This window comes from Leuciscus leuciscus, assembly GCF_965113295.1.
Source record: "Leuciscus leuciscus genome assembly, chromosome: 2".
In the NCBI taxonomy this organism is placed as follows: Eukaryota; Metazoa; Chordata; class Actinopteri; order Cypriniformes; family Leuciscidae; genus Leuciscus; species Leuciscus leuciscus.
The window spans coordinates 22,184,302-22,199,029 of NC_138726.1; the positions used below are offsets into that span (position 1 = coordinate 22,184,302).

Consider the following 14,728-nt stretch of genomic DNA (forward strand, 5'->3'; position numbering starts at 1 on the left):
TTCTGCTCATCCACTATATTTCAAGCAAGTCTTTTTAGAGAAACCTTGTCAGTTGGTAGAAAGTTAAGCGGCTCAAAGTGCCATTGGTCTGTTTGATCACCGTATTCAAATGGCCGAGACATCGATTCTTCAACTCCGAGCTTCTATTGGTTCTTAGAAGTAGCGAGGTTTGCATTGATTGGCTAGCGCCTCAAAGCGGTAGTGTGTGACAAACGTCTAAACGCTGAGGAAGTAGACTTGTCCGATGTCAACTTGCCCTGATATGCAAATTCTCTCGACAATATGTAATATTTTTCATGACTTAAACAATAATCGACAAAAAGGTAAGCTGTTTTGCTATGGTTTATGCACTTAGAGTTTGTTTGTAAGATCGTTGTGTATTTCTATCCCGTGTCTTGCATCGGTTCATTTGCGGAGAACATTCATGGAGCGATCAAGAGACCCAATACAACGTTACGAAGTAAGATTACCAATTACTACATTGTAGTTGAGACGTTTTAATAGGCGTAAACGTTTGTTTTTCACTCTCGTGCAATTAACATCTCTGTACTGCGTTAAACCGGACACTTCATGTCTCTGAATGAACTGCGGAGTTGTTCAATTGGAAAACGAGTTTTTATAACTAACTTAAATCCACAATTATATGTGAACAGCACGAGACTGTAACTATTAATGTATCTCACAGATGATAATATCTGTGCTATAGATGTGGAGAATGAGTAATGAGCTTGTAATGTAAAGTCAGTGCTGTGCGGCCTTTAGAGGATGGACATGATACACGTCGAGACTGTAAACGCGCTCGTAATCACATAAATCCCACTGAAGAGAGCTAATTCACCACACTACGAACTATGTCAGAAATCTCCTCTTTCTAATTTAACATAAAGTGGTTAATAGGGTGTTAAATATCTCCTGCTGTCTCTGGGTACTGTGCTTTTAGCTGCCAGTGTCCTCTAGAGGTCTTTAGTTTGGTCATTTGTCTTGACATGCACATCAAACATTTGCTTGGAAACATTACAATTTTATGTTTGTGAAAGAAGTCTCTTATGCTCGCCAAGGCTGCATGTATTTCATATAAAATACAGGAAACAACTATAATTTGTTACAAATTAAAATAACTGTTTTCTGTTTCTAAAATATATTGTATATAAATATATAATTTATTCTTGTGATGGCAAAGCTGAATTTTCAGCATCATTACTCCAGTCTTCAGTGTCACATGATCCCTCAGATGCTGATTTGCTGCTCAGGTAACATTACTTATTATTATCATCAATGTTGAAAACAGTTGTTGCTTAACATTTTTATGGAAATAGTGATATATATATATATATATATATATATATATATATATATATATATATATACATATATATATTCTTTGATGAATAGAAAGTTCAACGAACAACATTTATTTGCATTTATTAAATTTATTTATTAAAGCATTTATTTAATCGAAATCTCTTGTAACATTATAGATGTCTTCATTGTCACTTTTGATCAATTTAATGTGTCCCTGATGAATAAAAGTATTAATTTCTCTCTTTTCTAATCTTACCACGAATGGTATCATTGTTTCCACAAAAATGTTAATAAGCAAAAACTGTGTTCAACATTGAAAATAATAATAATAATATTAATAATAAATGTTTCTTGAGCAGCAAATCAGCATATCAGAATGATTTCGGATCATATGACACTGAAAACTGGATGATGGATAAACATATTTTTTATTATATATTTTAATATATAAAGACAGTAATGATGCTAAAAATATATATTTTAAATTGATTAAAATAGAAAATAATTAATTTCAATTTGTAATAATATGCCACAATATTACTGTTTTTACTGTATTTTTGATTAAATAAATGCAGCCTTGGTGAGCATAAGAGACTTCTTTCAAAAACACAATTTTTTTCAATGTTTCCAAACTTTTGACAGGTACTGTATATATACAGTATACTCAATATTTGAACATATAAACTTGTTAACGAATTATTATGGGTCAATCACTTATGCAAGTTATCATAAACATTTTCTGATGAGAAAATAGGAGAGTAGATGAGAAAATGTACAGTGTTATTTTATTATTTAGTATAATTAAATATAATTTATTTAGATTCATTTAATAAATGTATTTCCATAATTTATGTAATTTTATATTATATTAATTAGTGTGGGTTGATTATTCACTGCATCAGACACCATATAATTGTACTCCATGAGATCTTATCGTTGTTATTACTCCGTTTAATACAGTGCTATAAGCAGTCATGCCAGCTCAGCCCGCTTCCAGAGAGCCAGAGGAGGAGATGGAGACGGAGGCCGACTCTGAGCTTCCTCAAACTAACGGTGAGGCGGAAGAGGAGCGAGAGAGAGATGGAGGAGAGGCCGAGGAGACGATGGAGGAGAGTGGAGAGGAGCGGGACAGTGACCTGGAGGACAGTGAGGCAGAGGAGGAAGAGGAAGAAGAGGAAGAGAGTTCAGGTCTGTTTATATCAAATTAAATGATTTATACTTCTCTCAGTGTATTGTTGCAGCTGCTGATAAAGTTGCATTGGGAGAGTAATATTTCACCATAAAATGAAATTACATTTTGCATAAAGAAAATTAAACCTTATTTTTAGGGCCATTAACTGAGGGTTATAGATTTTTAAAATGTTCTTTTAATTTGTGCATGACAATTCATTGTCAAATTCCTTCCAGATCTTAACTGCAAGCCAAAATTGATCATATAGTGATATATAAAATGCAGTTTAGTAAAGTCTGACTGGAATCGGAAGGAAAAGAGAATGACCTGGATTGGATCTCTCTTTCAGAAATGGATGATGAAGATTGTGAGAGAAGACGATCACAGTGCCTGGATGAAATGTCTGACCTAGAAAAACAATTCCTGGAGTTAAAAGACAAGTAAGAATACTTCTTTCTTCTAGGTTTAGGCTAGGTGGCATTTCTTTTTTTAGTCCAAAAGAAACAGGGCCATTATCTGGAATGGATGGGCTTAAGAGGAAGCCTACCAATAAAAATCCATATTCTGTATTGTATTGTTCAAACTAATTGTATTGTTTGAAGAACATATACTCTACATTGTGGCTACAGCCAAATTCTGGAGCTCTATAGATTACTCTTTCATCGATTTCAGGCTTTTTCAAGAACGTCTGCACCAGGTTAAAATGAAGCTGGATGAGGTGTTGACAGGAAAGGCAGGAGAGTACAAAGAACCTCTGGCAACACTGCAGCAGAACCTACAACAGAGGACACAAGTGGCAGGTGACACACATATCTGCCTTATGATTAGAGGTCCACCGATTTATTGGTTTTGCCGATTCATCGGCACCGATAGCTGATTTCTGGAACTATCGTTATCGCCAATAATCCACAACGATAGTTTCTCCCGGTTGCGTCCATTGCGAGAGCGGCTGAAAAGGCTCCGCTGTCATTACTCAGTACAAGAGCGACCTCTAGAGGCCAAATAAAAACGTATCAATCCTCGTTGTGTTTTGGCTTGAAACGGAGCGGAATCAGAGACTGATGTGAAACTTCGACAAATAAAATGTATGTACACTACAGAACACATTGTCATATTTAAAAATAATCAATTTGTTGACTAGATGCTGCATTAGTAGAGAACAGCAGTATGTTCGTCGACAAGTCAAGTCATCTTCATTTATATAGCGCTTTTAACAATGTAGATTGTTTAAAAGCAGCTTTACAGAGATAAACGTATAATTTAAGGTAACAGAGATTGTTTTGGCTTCATAGCGGTTCTTTAATAAAGTTATTTTTCAGCTAAAGTTAGTTTTGATTGATTCGCTTCCGTCGCAACGATCAACGACAAGGCTGAGAGGACATTATCAAGTGATAAGAACAATGTGACAAATCCAGAATAAATGTTTAAATGTCATGATTGTTACGGTCTATTTTCATTCGTTTATATCCAGCTTGGGCGTTTATTAATTCGTTAGCCAGCTAAGTTGCATCTCCGCGGAAGTGGATGCGCCTATATGCACGTTTCAAACTAATTACATAATCAGAGAATATTTCAACTATATTTTCGATTTGAATTGTTTAGTTTAAAAGTAGACATTTCAAGCTCTCTATAGTTATCTTTCTCATGTATGTGAGGCAAGTGTACACTTAAGTTTCAATTTATTTTCAGGATGCGCTCCAGTTCACGGAGATCGAGATGACAGAAAGCCTATCCTGTTTGTTTCCTTTATTTTACAAAAATGGTTTGTTATTGTGAGTGTACATAAATAAATTTACAGTTTCGAATGATGCATTACTCTTATCTGTATGACCAAAAATTAAGTATTTTAAGTTCTTTCCAATGTTAACAGAAAAAATGGCAAGTGATAACGCCAGCGCCTCTATGGCCCTGTCCCAAATGGCACACTTCATATGGACTTTCGGTCTTGTCGACTTACAATGGCCGCGTGCACGTGTCCGTTAAGTTCATTTGTCCCATTTTAGGTTTCAGAAGGGTGCTCTCTTTGCGGTCGATATGTGCCCTCAATGCACACTTTTGCTGAGCCTGCACTTGAAGTGAGCTCCACAGCAGACTTCCACCCGACAGGCAAAGTGGCGTTACGTCACGAAAGTGCAGGCTCGTAGGAAGACCTCGAGTGTTTAGGGTACCATTTGGGACAAGGCCCATGTCATGCAGTAAGCTTCAGTTATACTGCAGCTATACTTCAGCTTCCACACTCTGCACAAACATTTTGACATGCTCCTAATAATAGCGCACATTTATCTAGGTTAACGTTGGACCAAGCAAGTCATGTAAGGGTGCCTACTATTTAAACTGCTGTTTACACGCTACACCTGCGCTTTATTAGAATCACCCTCTGTGATTTGATTCTGGAACCAAGCATGGTCTTATATTGTTGATATTTAAAGATGGCCAGGTCATCAGTGCCATTAACTAAGATTAATAAATGCTGTAGAAGAACTGGTCATTCAATAATTTCTATCATTTACTACAAATACATTTATAAAACTTAAGTTTAGTTAATGCACTTTAGTAACTAACGTCAATGAAAAATAGTTGTTACAAATACTAATAAACGCTGTAAAATATATAATATTGTTCATGAAAGCTAATGCATTAACTAATGCTATTACATGGCTTGGTTGAATTCTAATGTAGAATGCAGTCTGTTATTTCTTATGAAATTTACAAGACATGTTTCTAGGTTATAGCTAAACATTTTATTATATATTTTACTAAACATGTTTAAGCATGTTTCGAGGTTCTCCAAAAGAAAATAGCGTCATAGTCCAACTTAAGTAAGTTCAGTGATGGTTCATTTTTGTTGTAAAAAAGTTATTGATATAGTTCATTTATAATATATAGTTGTTCTGGAGAAAACAGTGATGTCATCATCCAGCTCAGTTCAGTTCTCATATAATGATGTCATTGCAGGCAGATCAATATTATTGTTGAATATTAAATGTCCCCAACCAAGCAAGCTAAAGGCGATTAATTAATATATATTAATATTATATATTTAGTTAAAAAGTTCAATTTTTTTTCATCAGTCAATACTGCTTAAAGTTCAGCACTATTTTGCTTTGAGTGTTATGTTTTGATACAGAATAATATTTTTTTTTAACTATTGTTTCATTAATCTTCTTTCGGCAGGCACTGCCCAACTTAGTTATCGGTATCGGCAAAATCCAATATTGGTCGACCTCTACTTACAATTTCTCTCTTTCACTTTAACCGCAGGTCTTGGATCAACTGTTATTTGTTTATTCACTGATTTCCCTGTCGCCCCATCTAGGTGTGTACAGAGAACTATGTCTGCAAGTGGTCAAACACAAACATGAATGTGAAGTGCAGGGGGCAAAACAACATTTAGAGGTAAAGCGGCTCATCAGACCCACATATCTAGACATTGTTTACAAAAAGCAGTCTAAATTTATACTAAGTGTCTTTATACCATGGTCTGTCTGAATACTCGATTCTGATTGGCTGGAAAGAGTGCAGTAAAGCTTTTTTATGCACAGGTAGTTCCAAGTCAGTTTAATCACCATTCTATATTAATGCACTGCTTTCATTGAAGTGCACACACACACACACACACACACACAGAGATTTGAGATCGTGCTGCGCACACACAGAAACATTCAGGAACACCGAGACTTATCATCAATGCTGCCCCGTGACTTTTATTAATAAAATAGCTTCGCTAATGAATCGTATCGAACATTATATTTATCATCAACGATAGGGTAACGTCGCTGGTTTTTAAGTAATGAAACTATTATATTGCGCTGCAAACATCAATAACAGCATTAAGTCAATACTGGAAAAATACCATGGTCTCGGCTTCTCGTCGGGTGGTTCTTTGCCCCCACGTCATTCATTAAAATGTATTTAACTACTATGTACCAACATTTCAATGAATAATTTGATACAATGCAATTCTTGTGTACATACATGTTTTTACACTGTACGTGGTGACACATTTACAGTGTCCTTGTAATGTATGTTACATGTACTTACCATAGCTATAAGAGTAAATTATGCATAATTACATGCAATTAACCCTCAACCAAAACCTAATCCTACCCTAACCCTATAGTAAGTACATGTTGTTAATTATTATTACTCAGTACTTAAATATATAATTACACTGTGACACCTTAAAATAAAATGTAACCCTGTACTTTATTACAAATACCAGCATGTAACTACAGCTGTAATTAATTTCTATTAATTGCACCGTTGAACATTCACTTACACTTTAACCCACCCTTAAACCTAACCATACAACCAAACCTGCCGCTAACCTTACCCACATCCCACCACAATAGCAGCAAAACTGTTTTGCAATAAAACATGTACACAATAAGTTGTACCTAACTTTTTTTTATGTAGGTACATAGTAGTTAAAGATTCAAAAAGCTAATTGTGTGGTACCATGGTACTTAATTATCATGTACATATTCATGTACCATAGAATTTACATGGTTCTGCTGCTGGGTTTTTCATGATTCATCAAACTTACATGCCTAATAGTCATAATACATTTTAATACACAGATTCATACACAAACAAACATGCACACACCACATTTATCATAATCTAGATGCAGTATCACACAGAACACACCACAGTGAAAAAACACTGCTGCAAATAAATACGTGCAGGTCTCTGCCAAAACAGTTGTGTGTGTTTGTTTGTTTGTTTGTTTGTTTGTTGACAGTGCATGAATCGTATCGAGTCAGTGTGTGTATGTAATGAGATGCTCATTTCTCTAGAGTGAGAGGACACTCTTGCTTGATGCCATGAAAACAGAACTGATGGAGAAGATCCGCAGACTGGAGGATGACAAACAGAGTTCAGGTACACACACACACACACACACACACACACACACACACACACACACACACACACACACACACACACACACACACACACACACACACACACACACACACACACACACACACACACACATTTACCTGGCTATCTGAACAGGGATGTAGCTTCTCAATCCCTAAGCTTACTACAGGTCAGGTGTGCTACCTGACTAAAATCTCGGGCTGTATTCAAGAAACATCTTAAGGCTAAAAGTAGGAGAAACTATTAAAAATAATTGGCGTGTCAGTCCTAATTTTAGTCCTACAATTTTTCTCTTTTTCCGTCACCACTTCTGTCACCACTTGCCTTCCAGATTAAATCCTGTTCCAGTTGCTAATTAGTCATTTATCTGACAGTTTTATCCCAAAGTTCTTACAGTACAATTATACAATTCACCAAAGGCCACCAATTAACAGTTTGTAGTCGAGATCGGAAAGTTTGAAAATACAGGAATCACACATGCCACAACTTGGTCTCAGCTGCTTTGTGAATAGGTTTTAAGAGGAAACTCTTACATAATAACTTTTACTGTTTAGGAGAAGTCTTAGTGGTTCTGTGAAAACGGCTCCTGTTATATTATAATGTAAGTCAATGATATCTGTATAACAGTATAGCAAACTACTTGCATAAAATGCATATACGGTACTTATCATAAGATGATATTTAAATGCTTAGTTTTATGATCAAAGCTCTGTAGTTTTTATTCTGTGGGACAAAGCATATAATGCAATGCAATACAGTGATGATTGAGAGTTTTCTTTATAAAAATCAGTAAAGATTTCACTGCAAAAAGACACATGGACCATGACCTGAAGGGGGGTATTTTTAGAATGATACTAAAAGTCCTTTTACTTTACACTTTAAAAAAAAATTAAAAAATCTGTTTGATCATGTTGATAATTTAGGCACCTTAGAAATGTGCATTTCAAATATGATACAGTAAAGCACACTATAGTGTTACCATTAAACACTCTCTTCTGCTATGTCAGAGCTGAGAGAGGAAGCGATTGTTCGGGTCACACAGTCTCTCAAGTTCATGCAAATCTCTAAACAGTGTCCCTAAATTAAAACAAATTATTGTTGTATATTTTTATTTATAACAATTAGATACATGTAGAATATTACTTATTTTATAATAACAAAAACATTATTCACTTTATTTATGAAACACTTTTTCAAGAGGAGGTTTTGTCCTACTTGTGGCAGGGTTCCCACGGGTCCTTGAAAACCTTGAAAGTTTGTGAATCTAAAAAAAAAATTCAAGGCCCTGTAAAGTTTTGGAAAATAAACATACATGTCCTTGGAAGTGCTTGAATGTATTTTGTGCAAGAAGTTTTCGGGAAAAAAAAATCCATATTATTCCCTCCGGTCGGATGAAAGTGTTATTTCGCCAACACTTCGTGGCCTATGAATACTAGCTTGCTTGATTCACGTTAGTTACACGCATCTATGTGTTACGTTAAGTGTTTCCCACGTGAGGTACTTTGCGTTGTACATTGCCATGACGTTCACGCGTGCACGAAACTACTACGATGGTACCTCAACATTTGTTGTTGAACACAACAAATGTGTCCCCACATTAAATCCTTGAATTTGAGGGTATTGGACCTGGAAAGTCCTTGAAAGGTTCTTGAATTTGAAGTTAACCAAGGTGTGGGAACCTTGTTGTGGGGACATTTTTAAGCATATTTGTCCTCCAGGAATTGCTACTAGTTGTTAGAAACACATATAAATACTCACCAGATCCTTAAACACACAAACTTGGTCTTTATCAATCAGAATGGTGGAATGATGAAGAGAAGATAAAGAAGTGTAAGAGAAGTCGTCACCTGATTCGCCCAGACAGGAAAAAGAAGGCGGCTCTTGTGTCAGGTAATGAACTGTTCTCTTTATATTCAGATCCATCTCTTCTTCTCTTGTTCAGTCACCACTTGCCTTCCAGATTAAATCCTGTTCCAGTACCAACAGTTGCTAATTAGTGATTTATCTGACACTTTTATCCAAAAGTTCTTACAGTACATTAATACAATTCACCAAAGGCCACCAATTAACAGTTTGTAGTCCAGATCAGAAAGTGTGATTATACAGGAATCACACATGGCTTATTTCATTTAATTAAATAACGGTCTCAATCTTTCATACAACATGCTGTCTTATTGTTTGGACCTTTTCTGAGAAGGAAATTGAGACTAGACCTCATGAGACTTTCCATACTGGTCCAAGCTGATTTATGCTAGTTTTGCTCAACCAGCATGGTCTTTCTTAAGAAGCTGATTGAAAATGGGCTAAGCTAGTTAAGATGCCTGGTATAGTCACCCAAAAATCAGGTCATTAACCATCAGGCTACACCTTTTATCCAAACTCTGTTTAAAGAAGTTGTTTTACTTCCTCTCCTGCTTGCTCAACATGTCTGTCTGTTTTTTTTAGGGCCATATATAGTGTATATGCTAAGAGACATTGATATACTGGAGGACTGGACAGCCATCAAGAAGGTATTCATGTTGAGTGATCAGCCCTTCAATCACAGTGAAGCTATGTGATGGATAGTGACTTTTATCTTTCTGTCTTTCAGGCAAAAGCGGCACTGATACCTCTGAAAAAGAAAGCAGACAGTAAGTCAATTATTAAATGGGACTGGGTTAATTTAAGTACTTCATTCAAGCTTCCCTGTTGGTCTCTGTCTTTCTCAGGCAGCTACACTGGGAGGTCTAGGACCTCATGGTAGTCAGGTGAACTTCATTAAAATTTGACAAAACTGACTGCCTCCAAGAATGAACTCATTGTATATTTATTGAGGGAAATCACATGCGCTGACCATCAGGGTCCTTGGCTTAGGCTAAATATATGTAACCAATGATTTCTTTCTCGACAGGCTCGGAATAGATTTTATAGTGCAAAATTTGACTCTCTCTTTCTCTCTCTAAAAATGTGACTGTATAACTCAAATCATATTTAATTTTGTTTTTGTTTTTTTGAGGACACTAAAAAGTGTGTTGCTGTGTGTTTTCAAATTATGGGGTCTTTATCTGGTAAAAGACTTCCTAGTAAACATGCCTTCAGGGATACTCACACACTCATAGATAAACACACAGTATGTACGGTGTTACTGTCTGTCTCGAGCTTAAATGCCGTCAAAGGCTTAAGCATGTTCTCCATTGCCGTCCCAGTTTCTTCCATTAGCCCTGACCCTCACTCACAAGCTCTATCTGTCTGGCCTCTGATTAAGGTAGATACTGACATTTGATTTATAGTGCTATTTCCCTTGTTCTGTCACTCCAGACTGATCGACTAAAAGTACTTTGATTTTAATGTCACATTTAGAGTCTTGTTTTATTTTTGTGGAAGAAAAATGGCTTGACGTGCAACATTTGATTCCACTCCATCTCTCATTTGTCTTTTTATTTCTCCCCAGATCTCACTCTTAGTCTTACTTTCATCCCTTCATTCCTTTGCTGTCCTCGTTGGCATAATAGGCATAAATTACAACCAAATACACCACTGTTAATAATGCTGCCTTTATGAAAAAGTACACTTTCCTAACACACTAAAGTACACTATTAAAGAGTGCACTTTGGATTCAAAGTTTTACATTTTAAAGCATTGTTTCAATAATCTTTTGCCATTCTTTAAAGAAATTCAGTTAATTTGATGTTGACTAATCTACTAAAGCAAAGGTGCTTGATATGGATCATTTTAACTGTAGTGTGTTCAAACATTTCAACTATATATTGTAAATGTACTGAATTACAACTTCATCATTACAAATTTGTAATTACAAATATTTAAATACTTGACACAAGTTTCAGTTGAAATGGCATTTTAGTTTACCATAAATAAATGTCAGTACATTCGGCAGCACACTTTAACCATATTTCAGACATAGTAATTATGAAATGACATATAAAGATGTACTTAAAGTTCAGCTAATTGCATGTACAGTTTTTCTCAATTGTTAACACACTATAACTGATTCAAGTGGCGGTAATTTTTCCTAAGCTCATTGTTGTATTTTACTGTATCTGCACTCTTTCATTTACTGTATGTTGAATACTGTAATAGACATTGAGCTGCAAAATTATTCCTGAATCCCAATAAGAGGTTTCTGTAACAGTGTTATGAATTGATCTGGAGAGTAATCTGTGAATTTGTTAGGTTCTGTGTGTCATCTGAGGCCAAAGTTTGATTCTGACAAAAGAGAATATGTTTTTGACAAAAATATTTGATTTTGACGTGACAGTTTGAGATTTGTGCAAGTTGGAATGTAGTTCTGAGATTGTCTTTATAGTTGTGAGAAAATGGTGAATCGTTTCATGAATTGCGTTTGCAATCGAGAAAAACTGATATAAATTCAACTATTATACAATTTAATGTAATTTAATTTGAATTAAAATGCAGTGAAGTGTCTGAAAACATGATATTTAGTTCACACTTAAGTATATTCCTAACATATATTATTTCCATAACAAGTTTTCACAAGGGTATATACATCTACTGACAACCAGATGTGTTTTTTGTTTATTTATGCCTTTACCACTTCTCTTGCACACATTATCATGTTACATCTGTAAACCAATTTAATGACAGCAATTTCTCGACAGCCCTATATAGTGATAAAACATCTCAACAATAGAGGGTTAGAGCATTCTGAGCTATTAAAGCGTAACATGTTGAAGATGGTGAGCGTGTCTGTTTGTCCCTCAGACAGGCAGGTGTCCGTGCGATGTGAAGATGGGGCTCTCTTCTATGATGGAGAGAGATTCTCCAAAGGCAGCAGTGTCGTTCTAGAAGTCAATGACAACAGCCCAGCACAGTCAGTAGATCATAAGACACAAGACTGCATCTGTTGTCGCTTTGGCTTTGTTTGCAAAAACATTTCAATTGAAATGGTCTCCCTGTTTTCTTGTGTTTCTCTTAGGGTCGTAATAACAGGGATCAGCGCAGGAGAGGTCTGGTTCAAGCGCACAGATGGCACTAAAACCAAAATCTACGTCTCCCAACTTCAGAAAGGAAAACACGCCATACGAAAAGCTTAAAGAAGATAATAATACGCTCAGAGAGTGTGTGAACCTTCCCTTTAATAATTACCAAATAACACAAATTTACCAACACCTTTAGAACAGCTTATTAAATCCAATCAAATGCTATGCACTGGTATTGATCAGAACAGAGAATGTTTATTATGTGTATTGACTTATGATCCCAGATCAATTTTGGCCTTTCAAATACATATTTCAGTATAAATAAATGAATAAGGCAGATTTGGTCCCAGATCAATTTCTGGAGCAGGTTATGTTTATTAATTAATACAAGCACAACATGGACATTAAAAACCTGTTGACCAAATTCTAATAGACTATATAAAGCCTTTCTGTACCCTAATACTTTGAGTTCCTCACACTTAATAGATTCATAATGCTGACCATATATGAAGTCTGATACAAACTCTGATCATTATCAGTCTTTGCCATTTAAAATGATTATAAAGGTCAATTATGAACCCCAGAGGGGCAAAAAGGACTGCACTCACATCAAATCTTTTCTATCAAAAACTGCTTCTTTAAGCTGATCTTGGATCTGTTTTTAATAGTTAAAGATGTGTATTTTAGAAGGAAGAAGGATCAGGTCTCAGTGAAAAGCGCTGTCTGTTCCCAGAACGCACGAAAACACAATCAAACACCTTTTATTGCACTCAGAAAAACAAGAGATGTAATATTTTTTTTCCCAGTACATTTTGAAAGACTGTTGTTGTAATGCATTGTATTTATAGACACCTGTAAAGTGATCTGAAACAGAGGGTGCTTTTTAAGACTTATTTATTAAGTGTTCAAGATAACCATGTATTTATAACAAGAAGCATTATTAAAATCTAAACTTTTATTACATTTGCTGTTTAATGACTCGTTAATTATAACATCTTGCAGGACTGGCAGAGAGTGGAGGTTTTTATTTTAAACATGTACCGCCTGTGGCCTCTAGGGGACGCTGTAGTTTAACTGCATTTCCATGAGTGCAAAATTAGCTTTTATATTTTGCTTTAAGCCACTAGATAGGGCTAACACTTAACGTAACATGAACAGACGCACTTAAGGGAAAACAAAAAAATATATAATCAACGGGGGATAGAAAACTCCAGAACTTCTATTATTAATTTATGCATTTGAAAATGAAAAACTCAAGCCCTGCGTACGTCAAGTACCGACTCTTCTGCTTTCAATCATTGGGTCGTTGAGATTTAATGAATCTAACGATTCAAGAGTCTCTGAGTGATTCGTGATTTGTAGAGATTGAAGAGGTGAAGCTGTGCCGACTCGTGAGGAAGAGGTAAGATATCGAGGCTTAAGGTGGACGGACATTAAAGAGTTGCATAGAAGGTTGGTATGAATACACTATGAGACCCATAAAAATACACTTTATTTAAGTAGTAAAAAACGACGAGAGTGATTATATTCCCAATACAGGACAAACTTGATTAGGAACAGGTTTTCGTTTTTTTGTTTATTAAAATATCTTATAAAGCAAATTAATTTAGTGACATACTTGCACGTGAAGATATAATCCCTGATAGGTAGCTAGGTTAAGGTGTGGTTTTTTCTTCACATTAACACAGAAGCATGGTATGTCCTACATTAGCTTTTACCAGAGAGTATGAAGTGGAGAATACATTATTTAAATTAAATTCTTGTTAATTTCAGTTGAACACAAATTTGATTTTAAATGGCCGTCACTGGAATAAGACGATTAGCATCTAACTAACAGCAACTGTCCATACAAACAAGCTAAACCGGCACCTTGATTGTTGCAGTCATGTATAATTTATAGTATCAGTATCCTGAACTATAGGCTATTTTGCATAAGATAAGTTGACATGCCTTTAGAAGTTTAGAGTGAGCGGTTGTTTGGTAAAATTTACAAAATGGCAGGAAGCACCATAAAGTATAAAAAGCACGAGTGGTGCTTCCTGCCATTTTGTAAATTTTACCAAACAACCGCTCACTCTAAACTTCTAAAGGCATGTCAACTTATCTTATGCAAAATGATTCTCTGGCAGAGAGTGTTTCTGATTGGCTAGAGCGTGGCGCTGTCACATAGGCAGGTGTGATTTCCCAGGAAACCAGTGATATCTGTCAGGTAGTAGGGACAAAAGTTACAGCACATTTAAAGGGATAGTACACACACACACACACTCACACATTTTTTCATAATTTTCTCGCCTTCATGCCGTTTCAAACCCAAATGATGATGTTTGCTGTATGTATGTATGTGTGTGTGTGTGTGTTGATCAGTGTATACACTGATGAGCCAAAACATTATGAGCAGTCAAAGGTGAAGAAAATATTGTTGATCATCTCC

At 35.7% G+C, this 14,728-nt stretch overlaps 1 protein-coding gene across 2 annotated transcripts; it reads left to right on the top strand.

The window, feature by feature from the left end:
* Positions 1 to 167: 167 nt before the first annotated feature.
* brms1 (BRMS1 transcriptional repressor and anoikis regulator) lies at positions 168 to 13,260 on the top strand. Of its 2 annotated transcripts, XM_082152812.1 has the most exons (11): positions 168 to 323; positions 2,263 to 2,490; positions 2,823 to 2,913; positions 3,146 to 3,273; positions 5,790 to 5,869; positions 7,273 to 7,357; positions 9,158 to 9,250; positions 9,806 to 9,870; positions 9,951 to 9,990; positions 12,080 to 12,188; positions 12,294 to 13,260. In XM_082152812.1, exons 2-11 carry the CDS (start codon positions 2,277 to 2,279, stop codon positions 12,409 to 12,411), a joined length of 1,023 nt encoding a protein of 340 aa, XP_082008938.1. In that variant the 5' UTR covers positions 168 to 323; positions 2,263 to 2,276; the 3' UTR covers positions 12,412 to 13,260. The 2 variants fall into 2 exon arrangements, with proteins under 2 accessions (XP_082008938.1, XP_082008939.1); XM_082152813.1 differs by lacking the exon at positions 12,080 to 12,188.
* Positions 13,261 to 14,728: the final 1,468 nt, after the last annotated feature.

Excerpts from the sequence above, each read along its gene's own strand:
- brms1 (XM_082152812.1), top strand. The coding sequence starts at position 2,277 with ATGCCAGCTCAGCCCGCTTCCAGAGAGCCAGAGGAGGAGATGGAGACG. Across the intron at positions 3,274-5,789 it reads ACAGAGGACACAAGTGGCAG|GTGTGTACAGAGAACTATGT; the intron begins GTGACACACATA and ends CGCCCCATCTAG. Across the intron at positions 5,870-7,272 it reads GGGCAAAACAACATTTAGAG|AGTGAGAGGACACTCTTGCT; the intron begins GTAAAGCGGCTC and ends TCATTTCTCTAG.